This window comes from Rhinichthys klamathensis, unplaced genomic scaffold, assembly GCF_029890125.1.
Source record: "Rhinichthys klamathensis goyatoka isolate OS25496 unplaced genomic scaffold, OSU_Roscu_1.1 h1tg000331l_1, whole genome shotgun sequence".
Classification (NCBI taxonomy): Eukaryota; Metazoa; Chordata; class Actinopteri; order Cypriniformes; family Leuciscidae; genus Rhinichthys; species Rhinichthys klamathensis.
The window spans coordinates 972390-993517 of record NW_026606846.1 but is presented as its reverse complement, the minus strand read 5'-3'; the positions used below and the strand labels follow the sequence as shown (position 1 = coordinate 993517).

The window sequence follows — 21128 nt, the reverse complement described above, 5'->3', positions numbered from 1 at the left end:
TGTGTAAATGATGACAGGGTTTTTATTTATATGTGTGAATGGTCCCTGTTAGTGTAGTGTGGTGGTAGTGAGTGACGTGCCTGTTGCTGCATTGGTTCTTCATCAGTCTGATCCACGCTGCAGGAGAAATACACTGAGGGTCTGTGTGCTTTCTGCAGAACAAACACACACTGGTGTAAGCGTTGAAGGACCTCGGGTGTTTCTACAGAGATGTGACTGTACCTGCTTCTGTCCGGATGATCTGGACGGCTGCTCCTCGACCGGACTGCTCGCTCTCTGTCAAACACACACAAAATACATGAGACACACAGGTTCATGATCATGGACCTGGGCAGACGTGTGTGCAAACAGTGTTTGTGTGTGTGTGTGTGTGTGTGTGTGTGTGTTTGGTTTCTGATGTCTTTCAGGATAAGATACTCATGCTGGCTGGGTTTAACCGTTGGAAAGTACAAGGTTGAGTGGTGTGTGGTTTTCTCATACACTGCAGACAGGATCGCTGTAATATTTTTAACGCCATTGAGGACTGCGGCATATACGTATGACTTCTAACTGATCTTAGGGTTAGGGTTAAGCCTGTAACATCAAGAACGATAACAACAATGCCAACTTTTATAATAAAAATAGCGAAAACTATAATGATATACTAACTGTAATAATAACTATAACACTAACTATAATGATAAATATAAACACTGAACAAAAACTTTTGTTTTTTACCCCATTTTTCATGAGCTGAACTCAAAGATCTAAGACTTTTTCTATGTACACAAAAGGCCTATTTCTCTCAAATATTGTTCACAAATCTGTCTAAATCTGTGTTAGCGAGCACTTCTCCTTTGCCGAGATCATCCATCACCTCACAGGTGTGGCACATCAAGATGCTGATTAGACAGCAGGATTATTGCACAGGTGTGCCTTAGGGCTGCCCACAATAAAAGGCCACTCTAAAATGTGCAGTTTTACTCTATTGGGATAATTAACTATAACTGTAATGATAACTATAAAGATAACTGTAACAATAACTATACAGATAAGTAACGATAACTGTAATAATTATAACAATAACTGTAATTATAACGATAACAATAAATATAATGATGACATTTCCAATAACTATAATGATAACTATGACAATAACTACAATGATAACAATAATACTAACTATAACGATAATGATAACTAACTAACGATATCTGTAACAATAATTATAATCAAAACCATTACAATAACTATATTAGCGTACACACCAGCGGACGGTAACATTCTGTTCATGATAAGAGCTGCAGTTTTGTCGTCTGGCGCTTTAAAAGCTCAAGCTCTTTAAAGCAGGATGGATTCTGATTGGCTGTTAGTGTTTTTATTGTTCATCACGAAAGCGATTCCAATGAAATTGTTCCACTGTGACATTAACATTATAGCTGTGGTTTAGACTTCACTGTTTTCGTAGAGATAGAACAATTATTAAAACTTTATGGTTATGGTTCCAGGTGTGAACGGGCATTTAGAAACAGGTATCACAGGCCTGTGATACTCAGTATTGTTCTGTGAATGTAAGAGGGTGTGTTTTACCTGTGTGTGCAGGGAGCTGGAGGAGTGAGCCCTTGATAGTGTACCACTGTCTCTTTCATCCTCTAGCTCGTCCCAATCCCAGTGAGGAGATTTGCTCTGGGAGTGACTGGAAACACACAAACACAGATTCAGCTAACCCGGGTCACTAGCTCATCACTACCATGATTCTGAAGATATGACTAAAGTCTTGTGAAATCAGATTCACAATATTCTACACATACGCTAGCGTTTATACTAGTGGTCGACTGATATATCGGACGATATTTGGCATTTTTTAAATATCAGCATCAGCCGGTAAGTTTTTCTGTTTGCCCAATGTGTTGGAAGCGGGACTTATATTTTGGCCTTTCATTTTTAAATGATTTATTTCTAATTTATTAAATATTAATTAATTATATACTATATATATATATATATATATATATATATATATATATATATACATACTTTATATTTATTTGAATGAATATTTTAATAAATTCTAAATAAATCATTTAAAAATAAAAGAGGCCATATATATAAACAGTATGTATTGTGAAAAGCGCTATACAAATAAATTTGAATTGAATTGAATATATATATATATATCAGCTTGATATCGGCGACCTTGCTTTCTAAGATATTAGCATCGGCCATCAAAAAAACTACATCGGTCAACCATTACCTTACTCATAAGTTTATTTCATATTTGGTCCAATTTGATAACTGCCCTTAAGCTCTCACTGCTGCGTTATGAATTACTTACAGTGTAATCCTGAATTTCTGATAACATTTCTAAACACGCCCTGGCTTTGCTACTCTTTTTTTTACATTGTGTTACTTTGAGAAGAAAATTTTCTGTGCACCTGGCCGGTTTGTAGCGGGAAAGTTCTCGTTTCTGACGGCTCTCGACCCCCCCCAGCTGGTTCGGACCCTCCCTCTGGAAGACCGTTTTGACCGTGGGAATGTCAGCCATCATGGTATATTCTTCCCGGTTGAGACCCGATGACCCGGCGGATAGATGGCTTGACTCCGAGTCCATGGAGCTCTGGGAAGAGGTGTGTCTTTGGACCGGAGGGGAGGGGCTTCTGTGGCGGCTCGGCGCTCGGCGGTTGTTAGGCGTGGAGCTTTGCACCTCTTGGCTTTTCCTCATGCTACTCTTCCTGCTTGCGTCTTGTGGTGGTTCCCAAGCAGCAGGGACAGCTTTTGGAAAGGAGCTGATATGTTTCTTCTCAGTGCTGTGTCGTGATGGGGAGGAGTTACGCGAGACTGATTGGCTGTTGAGGGAGTGGGTGGAGCCTCTCCAGCGGCCTGATGAAGGGGTTGAATCATGCTGTGATTGGTTACTTGAGGAGTTTCTTACATGAGAGGTGGAGCCAGTTCTGTCACTCACAGTGTTCCTGAGAGGGATGTGGTCTGCAATGTCACGCCTCAGTGTAGACATACATGTAGACATCTCTGACTTACGGGGAAGAGATTGGCTTGGGGTGTCATTGGCCCGCCTTAAGGGGGAGGGACTGCGGCTCTTGGGGACACGGTTTAATGAGGACTGGCTCGTTTCGGACTTACGAAGCGGTGATGAGCCAAGGTTTCGGTGTGGACCTCTACTTGGGGAAGAGTGTCGGCTGTCTCGGTTGTAGCTGTGAAGGGAGCTATTTACTTCTGGTGTCTTCATTGTGGTTTGGCTTTGCGTTTCATAACTTTTCCTGGATGGGGAGGGGCTGTTTCTGTCATGACTCCGCCCATTAGACACAGATCTTCTGTCTGATTGGCTGGGTGTTCCGTAGCCATTCCTGACCGGAGACGCACTGCGTCGACCCTCTCGAATCTGACTTGATGAGCCATTTGTCTTCGGCCTCCCCATCGGGGACTGGCTTCTTGAATCATAGCGGCCCTTTGAGGAAGGGGAGGAACTCCGTCTGTCATGACCACGCTCGTACGAGGTGTTTTTCGTCTCAGTTTTCTTGAGAGCAGGACCTTCATAACTCCGTCTGGAGGGGGACTGGCTTCTTGAATCATATCGACCTATTGAGATGGAGGAACTCTGTCTGTCATGGCCACGCTCGTACAAAGGGCTTTTCGTTTCAGTTTTCTTGACAGCAGGACTTTCATAACTCCGTCTGGAGGGGGACTGGCTTCTTGAATCATAGCGGCTCACTGAGGGGGAGGAACTCTGTCTTTCATGACCACGTTCGTATGAAGGGTTTTTCTTTTCGGTTTGCCTAAGAGCAGGACTTTCATAACTCCGTTTGGAGGGGGACTGGCTTCTTGAATCATAGCGGTTCACTGAGGGGGAGGAACTCTGTCTATCATTACTGCGTTCATATGTAAGGCTTTTCGTCTCAGTTTTCCTAAGAGCAGGACCTTCATAACTCCGTCTGGAAGGGGACTGGCTTCTTGAATCAAATCGGTTCACTGAGGGGGAGGAACTCTGTCTGTCATGACCACGTTCATATGTAGGGCTTTTTGTTTCAGTTTTCCTAAGAGCAGGACCTTCATAACTCCGTCTGGAAGGGGACAAGCTTCCAAGGTTTTCTCTAGACCCAACGAAGGAGCTGTTGGTATTGGGTTTCTGTAAAGAGCCTTTCAGATCCACATAAGACTTACTGACAGTACTGACGGTGCCTACGGTGCTCGCAAATGATCTGAGGTTTTTCTGCACACCTCCAGAATAACTATTCCGTGCCGGACTGACCGATGCCCGATTTTGTCCGAGTGAAACACCGCAAGGCCGAAAGCCGACCGTGTTGAGAGAGGAGCTGGACTCGGCCCGTCTGAATGGGGAGGTACTACGGGAGGGAGAGGAGGAACGTGAGAGGCCGGAACCTCCATGGGAAGAGTTGAGCGTTCCCGGCTGCCGCAAGGGAGAGGTGTGGGGATTTCGTCCACCTCTTCGGCCGGAGGAACCGATCGATTCAGCTTGTTTGAACGGGGTGGGACTCAGCGCTCGGGGACCGGCGAGGGCCTCGACCTCCACGCTGAGATCCAGTGGGTCTGGAGGATACTGCGCAGGATAGTCTTCTGCGAGCTGCTCGGGATTCTGAAACTCTGAGGTTCTCCTTTCCGAGGGGACGCCTAGATCCGGGTTACGAAAAGGAATGACGGCTTTGGGTTCTGGGCTTTTGTTGCTAGGCAAGGGATGCCCTCTCTCATAATGCCGATAAGGAGCAGGGGGACTCTGATCACGGAGAGCTCTGCTCCCGGCAGCCCTTCCCAGAGAGAAATATCCACTCTCCCGATCCCTTCCTTCCTTCACGCTGCCTGCAGACAGAGAGACAAGATCGTGACCTGTGTTAATATGTGAACTGATACCCTGCAATCATGCACCATGACGCAGCACTCAGGAAAAGCCCGTGCAACTCGACTCCATCTGACACCTCAAACTGCCACTCTGACTATCCCAACAACACCACAAGCTGCTCGGATGGTAACTGGATATTGGTGTTTTCCTCACCGTGAGAAAAACCGATCTGGCCAAAGCCATCCCGGCGACTCGGAGAAACCTCTGTCCAGGAACGGGGGCTCGTCCGGTGCGGCGGCGGATCCAAGCGGGTCATTCTACGGTAAGATGAAGGATGATGAAGGAGGCTGGAGTATTCCTCAGGACCGGCAGAGATGCTGTACACAGAATCGTCACCCTGACTGGGATTAAAGTTGCATACGGAAAGAATGATGCCAGAACTCAACACACTCACAACCTTTTTATCCCCAAAACACATTCTTGGAGCAAAGTATGCAATGCAAAGTTTTAAAAAACTTCTTATAATACAAGATAAATATCATAACAACAGCGTAGACTCAATTTCCAGACTGAGTAACATGCAAGGGCTCCTTAGCAGGCTTACCTGTCCGAGCTTTGGTCGTCGTCTCCGTCACACAGATACAGGTCACAGTCGGGACTCAAGATGCAGAGGGAGCTCTCCTCAAAGCCCCGCCCCCCTCTGCTGACATCACAGTAGCTGCTGACCACTGACAGCACATCTGAGTCCTCCTGATTGGTGGACGGAACACACACAACCAATCAGAGAGCATTACGGATTAAACCATCTGTGTAACCCATGATGTTCTGAAGGAACTGTAAGGCATCAGAAGATAATGATGCTGTGAATCCAGCTTATTCTAAACCAAGGTTTCAGCATTAGTAATGTTAGCGGTAATAGACATGTTTTGCTTCAAATAATATAAGACTAGATCTTGTTAACTGGAGATTTCTGAGGAAATTAAGCAACTAAAATAGCACTTCACATGCAGTATCACACACACACACACACACACTGTACGGGTTTAGGGTTTCACGGCTGTAACTCTGTCTGGTTTGTGGCTTTTCTTCTCATCATTATTTCAGATGAGTGAATAATCAGCAGCTGAAATATCAGTATTCGTCAAATACGGATGAACACTTCTGAGATGATAAACATGATTACGTGATAACTCTTTTCTGTCAGGTAATATAACAGCTCAAGTGGATCAAAGAGTGAATCACGTGTTCACTGGTAATGTTAGATCAGTCATCATCACTGTTAGAGATAGTCCTAACTCTTAAATAACTCCAGACATGGATGATTCCTCAAATCAGGTGTGTTGTTGAGGACAGTGATGTTACTTTACTGAGGGATCAGACAGACCATTTTACCTGCTGGACCGCAAAACAGGTGAAAATATCCAACAGACGCACATTGAAGGAAGAACCTGAGCCACATCTACAGACCAGAAGAGGACATTCTCATGCCATGCAGGAAGAAAACACCTAGTAACCACACTGAACACTGGTAAAAATTATCTGTTGGATTTACTATACTAAATATATATGCACCATTTTTGCATCACACGTTTTAAGTAAACCCAAATTGGAATAATTTTTCTTAAAATTAACAAGAAAACCTATGTGTACTTATATTTGAGTTTATTCAACATTCTTTACTTAAAAATACATGTAACGCGATAGACGTGTTACCTTAACATTACTTAGTAGATTATATTGCATTACATATATTTTTAATTAAAGAATGTTGAGTGAATTCAAATATTTAAGTACACATAGGTTTTCTTGTTAATTTAAAGTGCAATTATTCCAATTTAATTTACTTAATTTAAGTGTGATGCAAAAATGGTGCATAACCACCCAATAATATATTTCTGTCAGTGTGTTACGGCAGTGTTCAGCTGTCGAAGTCTCTCTGTGAATGTATTGTGTTACTCTGATGCCGCAAAGAGGCGAAAGCGATCCGCCTTCATTCATTAATAATGAGAAGGTGCGCGTGCACGTCATCCACTCTCCTGTATTACTTGAATGAATTACTCTAATTTATTACTGCATCTGACATTATTATAGAATCCGAAACACACACTGCAGAGTTCCGCTTTTGTGCAGTAAACTTGACTAATTCGCTACTACTTACTGATGCAGTCTGTGTGTGTGTGTCACTGTCTGTGTGTGTCGCTATCTCTGTGTGTGTGTCGCTATCTGTGCGCCTCACCTTGGCGCTGGTGTCTTTCTCGTCAGAAGCGCGTGGCCCGGGCGCGTGCTCGCCGCCGCTGCAGGTGTTGTGCAGGTGTTCCTGTCGCAAGCACTCTTGGCAGCGGGTGGAGTCGAAGATGTTGGGCTGGAACTTCGGGCACACGGGCTCATCAGCGGCAGCCAGGGGCATCATGGGTAATCTTTAATCGCCTTCACACACATGCAGGTTCAAACATGCACAAAACAGCAGAAAACAAGCGCACGAAGAGACAGACCGTGAGAGGGAACGTGTGTTACCTGAGCAGCAGATGAGGGTCGATTGAGTTTGAGATGAACACTAAACTCACTCTCTCTCTCACTCACACACACACACTCGTGCCATTGGCTCGCTCAACAATAGCAGACAGTGATGCTGCACGTGTGTGTCCATCTGTTGTGTGTATTAAATATCAGAGACGTGCAGCACCTGCTCCACAACATTAACATCACACACACACACACACACACACACACACACTCTCTCTCTAACCCTACCCCTAAACCTACACATCACAAAAAACTTTTTGCAGTTTTACATAAAATAAAATAAAACTCATTCTGTATGATTTATAAGCTTGTTTCCTCACTTTAGGTCCACAGTGACATGAGTCACCCACCAGGATAGAAAAACATGTACACACACACACTCCTTCACCTGAACACACACTGCTCATTTCACAAGAGAAAGACTTGAGGAATATTTGGCATAAGACAAATGCATTCAAATGTTTGCATTGAACAACAATCTTTTTATCAACTTGTTTTCTTTCAGTACTGTGCCAATAATGTGAGCATATTATTACTGTGAACTTAATTAATTTGAGTCCACTTACAAATATTTAAATTACAGAGATTTTCACTTGATCAGCAACTACACTGTTACCGCCGGTTAAATAAAGCAACATGCAGCGTATCATCAATGTTTGTAGATCTTCTCCTGGACTGAAGCACAGCCTCTACTCGTCAGCACAATGGGGTCATACAACACTGTCACAGCAGCAGCCAGAGAAAAACTACTGTTAAAGAGTCAAGGGTGAAGGGATTATTAACTTCCTCTCATCTGATCAACTGAGTGTTGAAATTCTGCTAGAGTTGCTAGTGACACTATACCACAGTGAAGTGTTGCTTTACATGCGTATTTTGAACCGCACTGGCTCAACACACATCTGCTCTGAACACAGTTTGTAGGATATTCTTTTGCACACGAGTGCATTACTGTCAGTCTCACTTCCTTATTTTAGCCGTTTCGTGCATGCCGTTAAATTCTAGAAATAAAATCATGAAATTATTAGTGATAAAATTGGTTTGTTACTGAAAAGTTATCCACCATCCATGACCTCTGAATTATAAAACAGTTTTTAAAGTAATCTAAAGATTACTTTAAAAACACATGGATTATAACGTTCTGCTTTACTCTCTCCAGCCTTGAGAAAATATATCATATCCAGGCTCCTTTATCAACACTACAAATGCTCTGACTGTGGCGGGGATGTATTTCTCAAGCACCACTGACTTAACTTCCGCCTCCCTGAACTTCTGGACCACTTTGCTAAAACACTTGAATGAGTCGTTTTCGACCAACCATATACCTTTCTTACACAGAACAACCTCCTGGACAACAACCAGTCTGGTTTCAGAAGCGTCACTAAACTGAGACGGCCCTGCTCTCGGTTACTGAAGCTCAGAGACTGGCAAGAGCAGCTTCCAAATCCTCAGTTCTCATAGTGTTATCACTCTCCCATCTCTCAACCTTTTCCACCCAGACAGTCCTATTAAAATAATAAAATCTAATAAAAAAACCTTGTTTGTTGATTAGCCAGGGATGCCACCAAAGAATAATTGTCTGCACATCCTCCACCATTACTGTATCTTTGACAGTTTTCTTCAGTAATAAAGTAATCATTAAAAAATTCTTATTAGATTTGTATTTTGTTTAATTCTTGTTATTTTGTTTATCCAGATTTGTTAGCTGTTGTTTATAATCACCATTAATTTACTTCATACTTAACGTTGAGCATTATTCATATTATAAGCTCTAAGTTCTGGCCTTGGCCGCCCTGGGTGTGATTTACAGTTAGTCATCTCTAGGATCTGTCATTCAGAAACATGGTTTATCCCATCACTGTTATCATCTAGCTACTTGAATGCCTCAGGGCTCAGTGCTGGGACTGCTTCTCTTCTCCATCTACATGGCATCACTAGTGTCTGTCATTCAGACACATGGTTTCTCCCATCACTGTTATCATCTAGCTACTGGAGTGCCTCAGGGCTCAGTGCTGGGACCGCTTCTCTTCTCCATCTACATGGCATCACTAGTGTCTGTCATTCAGAAACATGGTTTATCCCATCACTGTTATCATCTAGCTACTGGAGTGCCTCAGGGCTCAGTGCTGGGACCGCTTCTCTTCTCCATCTACATGGCATCATTAGGATCTGTCATTCAGAAACATGGTTTATCCCATCACTGTTATCATCTAGCTACTGGAGTGCCTCAGGGCTCAGTGCTGGGACCGCTTCTCTTCTCCATCTACATGTCATCACTAGGATCTGTCATTCAGAAACATGGTTTATCCCATCACTGTTATCATCTAGCTACTGGAGTGCCTCAGGGCTCAGTGCTGGGACTGCTTCTCTTCTCCATCTACATGTCATCACTAGTGTCTGTCATTCAGAAACATGGTTTATCCCATCACTGTTATCATCTAGCTACTGGAGTGCCTCAGGGCTCAGTGCTGGGACCGCTTCTCTTCTCCATCTACATGTCATCACTAGAATCTGTCATTCAGAAACATGGTTTATCCCATCACTGTTATCATCTAGCTACTGGAGTGCCTCAGGGCTCAGTGCTGGGACCATTTCTCTTCTCCATGTACATGACATCACTGGGATCTGTCATTCAGAAACATGGTTTATCCCATCACTGTTATCATCTAGCTACTGGAGTGCCTCAGGGCTCAGTGCTGGGACCGCCCCCTTCTCCGTCTACATGTCATCACTAGGATCTGTCATTCAGAAACATGGTTTATCCCATCACTGTTATCATCTAGCTACTTGAATGCCTCAGGGCTCAGTGCTGGGACCGCTTCTCTTCTCCATCTACATGGCATCACTAGGATCTGTCATTCAGAAACATGGTTTAGCCCATCACTGTTATCATCTAGCTACTGGAGTGACTCAGGGCTCAGTGCTGGGACCATTTCTCTTCTCCATCTACATGTCATCACTAAGATCTGTCATTCAGAAACATGGTTTATCCCATCACTGTTATCATCTAGCTACTGGAGTGCCTCAGGGCTCAGTGCTGGGACCGCTTCTCTTCTCCATCTACATGTCATCACTAGGATCTGTCATTCAGAAACATGTTTATCCCATCACTGTTATCATCTAGCTACTGGAGTGCCTCAGGGCTCAGTACTGGGACCGCTTCTGTTCTCCATCTACATGTCATCACTAGGATCTGTCATTCAGAAACATGGTTTATCCCATCACTGTTATCATCTAGCTACTGGAGTGCCTCAGGCTCAGTGATGGGACCACTTCTCTTCTCCATCTACATGTCATCACTAGGATCTGTCATTCAGAAACATGGTTTATCCCATCACTGTTATCATCTAGCTACTGGAGTGCCTCAGGCTCAGTGATGGGACCACTTCTCTTCTCCATCTACATGTCATCACTGGGATCTGTCATTCAGAAACATGGTTTATCCCATCACTGTTATCATCTAGCTACTGGAGTGCCTCAGGGCTCAGTGCTGGGACCGCTTCTCTTCTCCATCTACATGTTATCACTAGGATCTGTCATTCAGAAACATGTTTATCCCATCACTGTTATCATCTAGCTACTGGAGTGCCTCAGGGCTCAGTGCTGGGACTGCTTCTCTTCTCCATCTACATGTCATCACTAGGATCTGTCATTCAGAAACACGGTTTCTCCCATCAATGTTATCATCTAGCTACTGGAGTGCCTCAGGGCTCAGTGGTGGGACCGCTTCTCTTCTCCATCTACATGTCACCTCTAGGATCTGTCATTCAGAAACATGGTTTATCCCATCACTGTTATCATCTAGCTACTGGAGTGCCTCAGGGTTCAGTGGTGGGACCGCTTCTCTTCTCCATCTACATGTCACCTCTAGGATCTGTCATTCAGAAACATGGTTTATCCCATCACTGTTATCATCTAGCTACTGGAGTGCCTCAGGGCTCAGTGCTGGGACCGCTTCTCTTCTCCATCTACATGTCCTCACTGGGATCTGTCATTCAGAAACACGGCTTCTCCCATCACTGTTATCATCTAGCTACTGGAGTGCCTCAGGGCTCAGTGCTGGGACCACTTCTCTTCTCCATCTACATGGCATCACTAGGATCTGTCATTCAGAAACATGTTTATCCCATCACTGTTATCATCTAGCTACTGGAGTGCCTCAGGGCTCAGTGCTGGGACCGCTTCTCTTCTCCATCTACATGTCATCACTAGGATCTGTCATTCAGAAACATGGTTTATCCTATCACTGTTATCATCTAGCTACTGGAGTGCCTCAGGGTTCAGTGCTGGGACCGCTTCTCTTCTCCATCTACATGTCATCACTAGGATCTGTCATTCAGAAACATGTTTATCCCATCACTGTTATCATCTAGCTACTGGAGTGCCTCAGGGTTCAGTGCTGGGGCCGCTTCTCTTCTCCATCTACATGTCATCACTAGGATCTGTCATTCAGAAACATGGTTTATCCCATCATTGTTATCATCTAGCTAGAGAGAGACGCACGTCACTCCTCTCCCTTATAAACTTGCACTGTAATTTTATTTTATTTTATTTTATCACTTTGGTAGGTACGCAAAGCTAAATTTCACAACGCTTTATCCGTAGAGTGGTAAAGGGACCCTGCATAGGGAGAGGCTAGTTGGCACTTCTGATTCAATGACATGACTGACAGAACGGTCAGAAGAGAACCCAGACAGAGAGAAGTGAAGAGAGAACGATCAGTCCCAGCAGACACAGATCACACTTATCACACATTTTCTGTTTCTGTCATCATCTCATCAACTAAGTGTTGAAATTCTGTTAGAGTTGCTATTGGTGACTGTCCCACAGTGAAGTGTTGCTTTACATGTGTGAAACGTGTGTGCATATACTGTTAATCACACTGGCTCAACACATCTGCTCTGAACAGTTTATAGGCTATTCTTTGCATTACTCTTAGTTTCTCTTCTTTATTTTAGCAGTTTCCTGCATGCCATTAAACTCTAGAAATAAAATCTTGAAATTATTAGTGATAAAATTGGTTCGTTACTGAAAAGTTATCCACTGTCCATGACTCCTGAATTATAAAACAGTTTTTAAAGTATTGCAAAGTAATTATTAACATCAGTTCCAGTTTGGTCAAACAGAAAGTATTTGCACACACTACATGACAATCTGTTTTCAGGGAGTGTTTCTACACATGGATTATAATGTGCTGTTTACTCTGAGGAAAACAGATCAGATCCAGCCTCCTTTATCAACACTACAAATGTTCTGGAAGTGGATCTGGGATGTATTTCTCAAGCACCACTGATTTAACTTCCGCCTCCCAGAACTTCTGACCACTGTCTCAATGGTGTTATTTCTGGAGACGCACGTCACTCCTCTCCTCACAAACTTGCACTGGTTTCCAACAGCCGCTCGCATCAGATTCAAGACCCTGATGTTTTCCTACAGAACAACCACTGGCTCTTCTCCTCTACACCTAAACTCACTACTCCAGACCGATGTGTCTCCAGAAGCTTGTGTTCTGCAGGGGAACGGTGTCTTGTGGAGCATCATCTCACAGAGACACAGAATCACTTTCACAGACCTTCACCTGGACTGTTCCTGCTGGAGGAATGACCTGCCCAACTCAACCTGAGCTGACGAGGCTTTAGCCATCTTCAAGAAACGGCTGAAAACACATATATTTCACCAACACTTGACCCTTTAATACTCACACTTACTATTATGTCTTGTCATGTGATTCCCTGATCATGTGTCTTGTTTTTATTGGTTTATTGTGTTCAGGTGTCCCTTGTTTAGTTATTAGTCTCTGTGTATACATGCCCTCATGTTACCATTGTCTTTTGTCTAGCTTTGTTACTTGTAGCCTCTGTTGGTGAGTTTGTTATGGTCATATTCAAGTTTGTTTCTAGTCAAGTCGGGTCTTTGTTTATCTTGTATTTGTCCATATGTTGGATCTAAATAAGGCCACGTTTACACATGGCTGGGTATTTAGAGAAACGAATATTTCCCCCTCCTCCGTTTTCAATAATAACTTTGTGCACACACCCGCATAAATACGCCGCGAGCGCCATCATATCTATGCCAAACCTATGGGGGGCAGTGTAGGGAGAAGGATAAAGCCATGCAAGCCAATCAGAATCGACAAGAGAGAACCTAAAACCCCGTTTCTCCCAGTTGACACGACAACAGATAACCGGCGTTTTCAGAAATCTCCACTTTGGCCGGAGTTTTTAGAAATAATCGTGTAAATGAGAGGCCAAACCGCGGGGAAATATCTGCGTTTTCCCTTTGTGTAAACGGGGCCTAAAACTGCACACGGGTTCTCAACTACAACTCGCTTCAGTGGACTTCGTTACAGAGACATTACAAGCTCATGAAGGGATATTATCATATTTGTAACAAACATCTCAGGAAAGGAGACATATTAAACACAACTGCAGAGGTTTATTAAGAATATTAGCAAACATACAAAATGAAAATGATGCTAAAACCAGAAATGAACAGACAAGATACAATAATCCTCAAATCATCTCCATCACACAGAACAGAGAGACGAATATACAGTCTGAGTCTGTCCATTACTGTATTTAATATTATATTTACAGCAGTTTACATATGAAGCACAAGAAAATGACTTTCAACTCTGTAAGCAAATATATATAAAACCCATATAAATGAAAATAAATCTGGTCTTTTATTTGTAAAAAATATTTTAATCTAAATAAGTGATTTTTAAGTGACTTTTTTTCCCCTGTTTTCCAAGAAAAATAAACCAATGAACAATCCTCTGAGTTTCTGCTATTGTAAATATTGCTGCAGATTCTGAACTCATCCGTGTTTTATTGTAATATTGTGGGCATCTCTATTTCCTCCGGGCGCTTCGAGTCCTTCCTCCCTGCAAAATAAAAGCATTGCCTGACCTCTCGTATGTGTTTCTCATGATTGCAGATGTTCAGATCAGATGAGTGTGAATCTTCAGATTGTGTGCGGCTCAAACTCACCAGCTCTTCTTGCACAGATGATCTGAAGAAGAATCACAGTAGGAGCAGCAAACACTGCGATCTCAACAATACTCACAATCACTGCAGGAAACATGAGAGGAAGAAGAGAAACTGGACATGACTGAAGTCAAGGGTCTTCATCTATCAACAGTTCTTGATGAAGCATTTACAGACTGACTGATAGTGTAATGTTATAAAGCTGTCAGTATAAATGAACGTGTCGTACCTCTGTATAATAATCCAGCAGTTTCTGATGCTGGATCAGCTGGATCTGTGGATCACGTCTGTTAGTTCAGTTCAACACATAATGCCACATATACACAACATCATCATCACATAATACTGGAGCTTCTCACCTGTAGGACATTAATATCATATTTTTTTTATGTTAAGTCTATCACACTTGCATTTCTAAGTTTGCATAAATTGAAATGTGGAATATCTATATATTGACGGCATCTAAAACATACAATGTTTCCTGTATGAAAACATTCAAATGCACAAATATTGACGAATCGTTTGAGGTTTTAACCCTGAGTTGATGGAATGATGAGGCTGATGTTATTGTGGTGTGATCAAACCGCTGAAGCGAGAGACTGATGATGTGTGACTGTAGGACATTAACATCATATTTTACAGTGTTGTTTCTCACCTGAATACTTGACAGTGTATGTGACTGAGGTCTTGAGTTGATCTCTGCGAGTAAGCTGACATCTCCACTCTCTGTTGGCATCTTCATTCAGGAGTGTTGTAGTCAGAGTGATCATACAGTGATATGATGATGATAATATCTGATATCTGGAGTCTGTCTTCAGATCAACACCAGTCTGATTCACCCACAAAAGCTCAAGTCCCTCGGAACTAAACAAATAATCACAGGGGGACATGCAATCACAGGGAATATATGAATACAACTGACAGGAGAGAGTCACAGAGCGGCCTGGACTGATCTCAGTCTGTGAGGATGATGATGATGATGATGATGATGAAGATGATGATGATGAAGATGAAGACACTGAAACTGAACACAAGACACAAATCACAGATAAGCCTTTATTGTCTCCTATAGCTTGGTTTCAGTCACGTGATTATGATGACGCGCGAAATTCAGGTGGAGGGCAGGGAGTGAAGAGCGCAATGGACGAGATGGAGGAAAGTCCGTACTGTACTACTTTACACGCTATTACAAGAGAAAGATATAAACAAAAAAATCAAACATATGTTGGACGTGATCCTTACGTTATGAAGAGGAGCGATTTTCAACTGAATTGAAAGATTTTCCTGACATCGAGGCGGTAGATATCAGCAACTACCTCGTCTTACAGACATACTTTGACTTTAACGTTACACGTTACACAAACATAGCCACTTAAGTTGTATTAACTCACCTTTGACGAAGTGATCACTGCACACACGGGCATTTTCCCATTCGGCTCCTCCCGACCGCAGACGTGGGTTTGCAAGCCGTTTTTCCGGAGTTTTTCGGTCAATTTCTTGCATTTTCCCCCCTTATGAACAACAACTTTTGGTACACGATAAAAACTCCTCGTGGTTTGATCGATTTAAGTAACCATAAACGATGCAAAACATAGGCATTTTGAGTTTGTTAAAGTGCTTTCTAAATACAGCAAATCACTCCCTGCCCTCCATTTACATTTCGCGCCATGGCAACGCAGTGGCGTGACGTCATATGAAAACAAGCTATTGGCGAAATTCGTCTTGGACATTCGAAAGAACAATGGCGGCATATTGCGCATAACACACAACAAACAGACAATTATCCCACACAGGACATGCTCATAAATGATCCCATTCAGTACTTCAATTAACATCGAACAACCACACACAATACTACCCCCCCCCCCCCCCCCCCCCCACAACTTTCCTCATATTTACAGAAAAAACAGAAGAAAACCCACATCACCCACAAAAAACCTGTGGTGACAGCATTAGGGTTAATTATTGTTCTGTCCTGTATTGGGTCACATGGTATTGACATAGACAGCAGCGTTAGCAGCACTTCAACACCCTTGACATAGACTTTGACAGACTTTGACTCGTTCTCTCGTGCCCGTGTCGCAAGCAGTGCGACCACACTTTTAAATTGACCACATAATCATAAACTCACCATGAAGAACATGCAGATAAACATAAGCACCAGGTCCTTGTTGTGCTCCATTCACATATTGACTGCAGCTGTAATATCCATAATCTTCTTCTGTGACGTTCTTGATGTTCAGAGAGCAGTCAGACTCCAGACTCAGTCTCTCATGTCTCTCTGTGTCTTTATTCTTTATTCCTCGATCAATCAGTTTAACTGATGAATATCTGCTGTAGGTCCATGATGTTGATTTGCAGTCAGAAAGATCATTATTACAGGACAGAGAGACATTTACACCAGAACTGATGAACACATGAGCATCATCCACTCCACTGGTTCCTGAAACAAAGTATATCTCAGTGATCATTATTATATATATTAATAAACGAAAACATAAAACACACCAGCATAAAAATAAGAGGTTTTAAATCATAGTATTTTTCCTCATTTAAAGCAAAAAAAGACACTATCCAAAATAAACTATTAGTGTTTATCAGAGAGCTGTTCAAATCACTGACACACTCTTAATATGAAGATCATTCTTCATCATCAGATGTTTGAGTGACACTATGTCCAGTATCAGGAATAATACAGTATGATCTGTGTGTATCAATACACAACTCTGAGATCACAGCGTGAATGTGTGCAAGAATAAACTGAGCATGTTCAAATGAACTCTTTCCAGACTAATTCCACTAAATGTGTTTAGAGAAAATACAGATTTCTTTACCTGTGAGAAGTGAAGAGAGAACGATCAGTCCCAGCAGACACAGATCACACTTATCAGCCATTTCTGTTTCTGTCCGTCTTCCTCTTCATTATATATAGTTACAGCTCCTCCTTTAAACATCATCAGCTCCTCCTCTTCATTATATATAGTTACAGCTCCTCCTCTAAACAGCATCAGCTCTTCCTCTTCATTATATATAGTTACAGCTCCTCCTTTAAACATCATCAGCTCCTCCTCTTCATTATATATAGTTACAGCTCCTCCTTTAAACATCATCAGCTCATCCTCTTCATTATATATAGTTACAGCTCCTCCTCTAAACATCATCAGCTCCTCCTCTTCATTATATATAGTTACAGCTCCTCCTTTAAACATCATCAGCCCTTCCTCTTCATTATATATAGTTACAGCTCCTCCTTTAAACATCATCAGCTCCTCCTCTTCATTATATATAGTTCTACCAGAAAGACTCGGGAGAATAAATACTGTAACAATAAATACATTTATTGATAGCCCAGCAAGCAATAAAGTTCTTTGGCGTAGGCCCCGTCCATAGCTCGCAATCCGAGGGTCCGGACTCTGCATTTCCTGCCTGAAGACGAAGGCAGGGGCGCAGCCGACCCCCTGTGAGGTATAGGAAGGGACCATCCTGGTGGTGGTGGGGAGGATGGAGGGGAAGGGACCATCCTGGTGGTGGTGGGGAGGATGGAGGTGAATGAAAGCGTCAGCATCTGCGAACTCAAACATGTGTAAGTACTGGTCTTTTATACCGCAAGTATTAGACACGATTGGATAGATGAGAAGGTAATAAGTGACGTAGCAATTGAGTCTTCCTGGCAGAACTTAACGCTAAAGCTTCCATTTCTACCAGAAAGACTCGGGAGAATAAATACTGTAACAATAAATACATTTATTGATAGCCCAGCAAGCAATAAAGTTCTTTGGCGTAGGCCCCGTCCATAGCTCGCAATCCGAGGGTCCGGACTCTGCATTTCCTGCCTGAAGACGAAGGCAGGGGCGCAGCCGACCCCCAAAAATAGGTGGAAGATAATTCCACCAGGACGGAGCCCACCCCCAAAGAACGGTAAAGAAAAGTATACCCACCAGTCGTGTATCCTGTAGAGCCTAAAATAGAAAGAAAAGGGAGTTAATAATGGCATGAACATGAAATGTGGAAAGCCTCGTAGCCAATAACTAATTAGTGAGAGACGACTTCATAGTGAGCCTGAAGGTACTATGCGAAGACGTGAATAAAGCATTTATGCATTTATGTTCTGCTGCTGAATGTACATTAGCATTTATCCATGCTGACGCTTTCATCCAGGCGACTTATGTTTTGAGACGCACTTACGTCTGATCGAACCAGTTTCCCTGAGAATGAGTTGGAGGGAAGCAAGTGTTGTGGAATAGTGACTTAGCTGAGAACGAGGCTAACTTAGGACATAGGGACAGGTCATGGAACAAAGCTGTTATAGGACCACAGAGAAAAGCCACCTTGGGCATACAGAACCGGCCATATGGGACAAGGCCGTAACAGACCGCACAGAGACAAGGCCTCGATGGACCACACAAAACAGAGCCACATTGGCCAGGCCTCATTGGACCACACAGAGACAAGGCCTCGATGGACCACACAAAACAGAGCCACATTGGCCAGGCCTCATTGGACCACACAGAGACAAGGCCGCGATGGACCACACAGACAATGCCACATTGGGCCAGGCCTCATTGGACCACACAGAGCAGGCCGCCTAGGGCCGTACACAGAGCAGGCCTCCTTAGACCGCAAACTGGCCACATTGGACCACACGGCCATGATAGACCACAGACACAAGGCCGCCCGGCCACATGGCCTTGCTAGACCACAGAGACAAGGCCGCAATGAGCCACGACGGCCTCTAATGCCGCACATAGAACGAGATAGACTGGACAAGGCCGCAAGGCCACACAAAACCAGGCCGCAAGGACCACAAGACCACATGGCCATTTTTTAGCGAGGCAACAATGCCTCAAGGCCGCTTGGCCACACAGACAACGGCCGCTTGGCCACATTGAACCGCGCCACTAAAGGCCACAGACCACTGGCCATTTTTTACATACAGGACAAGGCAACTTTGTGCCACAAGGCCACTATAGACCACACAGAGCAAGCCACACAGACAACGGCCACTAGGCCACATTGAACCGCGCCACTAAGGGCCACAGACCACTGGCCATTTTTTACATACAGGACAAGGCAACTTTGTGCCACAAGGCCTCTAGACCCACACAGAGACAAGGCCCGCTGGGCCACAAGGCTGCTAAAGCCATACAGAGACAGAACCACTCATAGACAAGGCCTTAGGCCACATAGAACCAATGCCATAACTGGCCACAAGACCACGGGACAAGGCCACATTAGGCTACACGGTCACAGTAGACCACACTGAACATAGAATGAGGCCGCAAGGGCCGCGATATCGTAAGCCCACACTGAGACGAGGTCACACAGGGACAACGGCCACTAGGCCACACAGAACCGAGGCCATAAAGGCCACAAGACCATGTAGGCCACACATAGGACAAGGCAACATTATGCCACAAGGCCTTGAGACCCGCACAGAGACAAGGCCCGCTGGGCCACAAGGCTGCTAATGCCACACGGATACAAGGCCAACGAGACACAGCCACTAGGCCACACAGAACCATGCCATAACTGGCCACAAGACCACGGGACAAGGCCACATTAGGCTACACGGTCACAGTAGACCACACTGAAAATGTATATCATACACTTGCATGATTTTTTTTTTTTTTTTTTTTTTTTTAAAGACCATAAAGACCACATGGAACAAGACCACAACGGCTACTACTGCCACATAGAGACAAGGCCACATTAAGACAAGGCCACTTGGCCACATATAGACAATGACTCATTGACCATTTGTAAATGCAAGCAGAATTTAAGACCAATTGTGAGAATGGAATATCATGGCACCACCACCAGTAGTTGCAAAGGTTATTTACCTGAACAGTTTTAGTGAAGAGCTTGCTGAGCTTCGAGGATGATTTTGAATCGGGTCTTATATAGACTAATGCAGAGGAAGACCATCTGCCCAGGATCTTAATAGCTGAAGTAGAAATGCCATGATCAGCTGCTGTAGTGGCTGCCCCGATCCTGAAGGAATAACCAGTATACTGGGAGGGAGATAGACTGCAGCTTTTGAGGACAGAACTGATGAGTCCTGAACTAGCTTAGAAAGAAGTGCTCCGTTAGTTAGGATAATTGGAGGGGAATTTAAGAAATTAATCATAGATGAGAAGGGACAGAATTTATTACTAATTAATAAATTGATAATGTGAAACAGAGCCTTGAGAGTCATTCTTAGAGTTCTTAAGAAAGAGAGTAAAGAAATTAGGTGAGAAACGCAAATCAGAAAAAGACCATGGGGAAATCGGAGTATTTAGCTCCTGGAGTGAATCCCCTGGATGCATGAGCCATGACGCTGTAACAGACAGCTCCAATCTGAATACCAATAGAAAAGAGACCATGCGGACAGGAAGTAATAAAAAGGGGGTTGGATGGATTTTGCTTTTCTAACTTACTTAGTGTGAAATGTTGCCGTATAAGCATAACCAACATCTTCAAGGTTACAACAGTCAAGTTCAAACAATGGGAGAAATTAATTTAAGAATAGCTTTTTAAAGACTACAACAGCGCTGAGAGGAGCTAATGAAATTCCTCCTGGTTAGTGCATCACAACCTAAATTTACATGAATCCTCCCCACAGAACATGATTTAAAGAATATCGAGACAGAATAAACTAATTAGTGACTAGAGATAGCTACGATGAGCTACATAATTTATCAACGACCATTCGGAATGTTGTCTATATGTTGACACTTCTTGAGTCGCTCCATCTTGAATGATTCTGGTGGAACAAAGTGAAAAGTTAAATTGTTGGTGAGAGGTAATTGAAGCTGCAAACGAGCTGTTGAAACTCCGACCCCTGTGCC

General features: G+C 43.4%; 2 protein-coding genes across 2 annotated transcripts; both read right to left on the bottom strand.

Annotated features, from left to right (window-relative positions):
• Window positions 1-26: 26 nt before the first annotated feature.
• Window positions 27-7271, bottom strand: LOC130106018 (serine/arginine repetitive matrix protein 5). The gene is made up of 7 exons (XM_056272214.1): window positions 7026-7271; window positions 5394-5539; window positions 5003-5190; window positions 2415-4809; window positions 1570-1675; window positions 223-276; window positions 27-152 (listed from the first exon to the last, which is right to left on the bottom strand). Exons 1-7 carry the CDS (start codon window positions 7197-7199, stop codon window positions 27-29), a joined length of 3189 nt encoding a protein of 1062 aa, XP_056128189.1. The 5' UTR covers window positions 7200-7271.
• A 6820-nt stretch (window positions 7272-14091) lies between these two features.
• Window positions 14092-17273, bottom strand: LOC130105996 (uncharacterized). Its single transcript, XM_056272198.1, has 6 exons — window positions 17133-17273; window positions 16430-16741; window positions 14954-15316; window positions 14528-14572; window positions 14302-14382; window positions 14092-14195 (listed from the first exon to the last, which is right to left on the bottom strand). The coding sequence occupies exons 1-6, from the start codon at window positions 17191-17193 to the stop codon at window positions 14140-14142; spliced, it is 918 nt and encodes a 305-aa protein (XP_056128173.1). The 5' UTR covers window positions 17194-17273; the 3' UTR covers window positions 14092-14139.
• Window positions 17274-21128: the final 3855 nt, after the last annotated feature.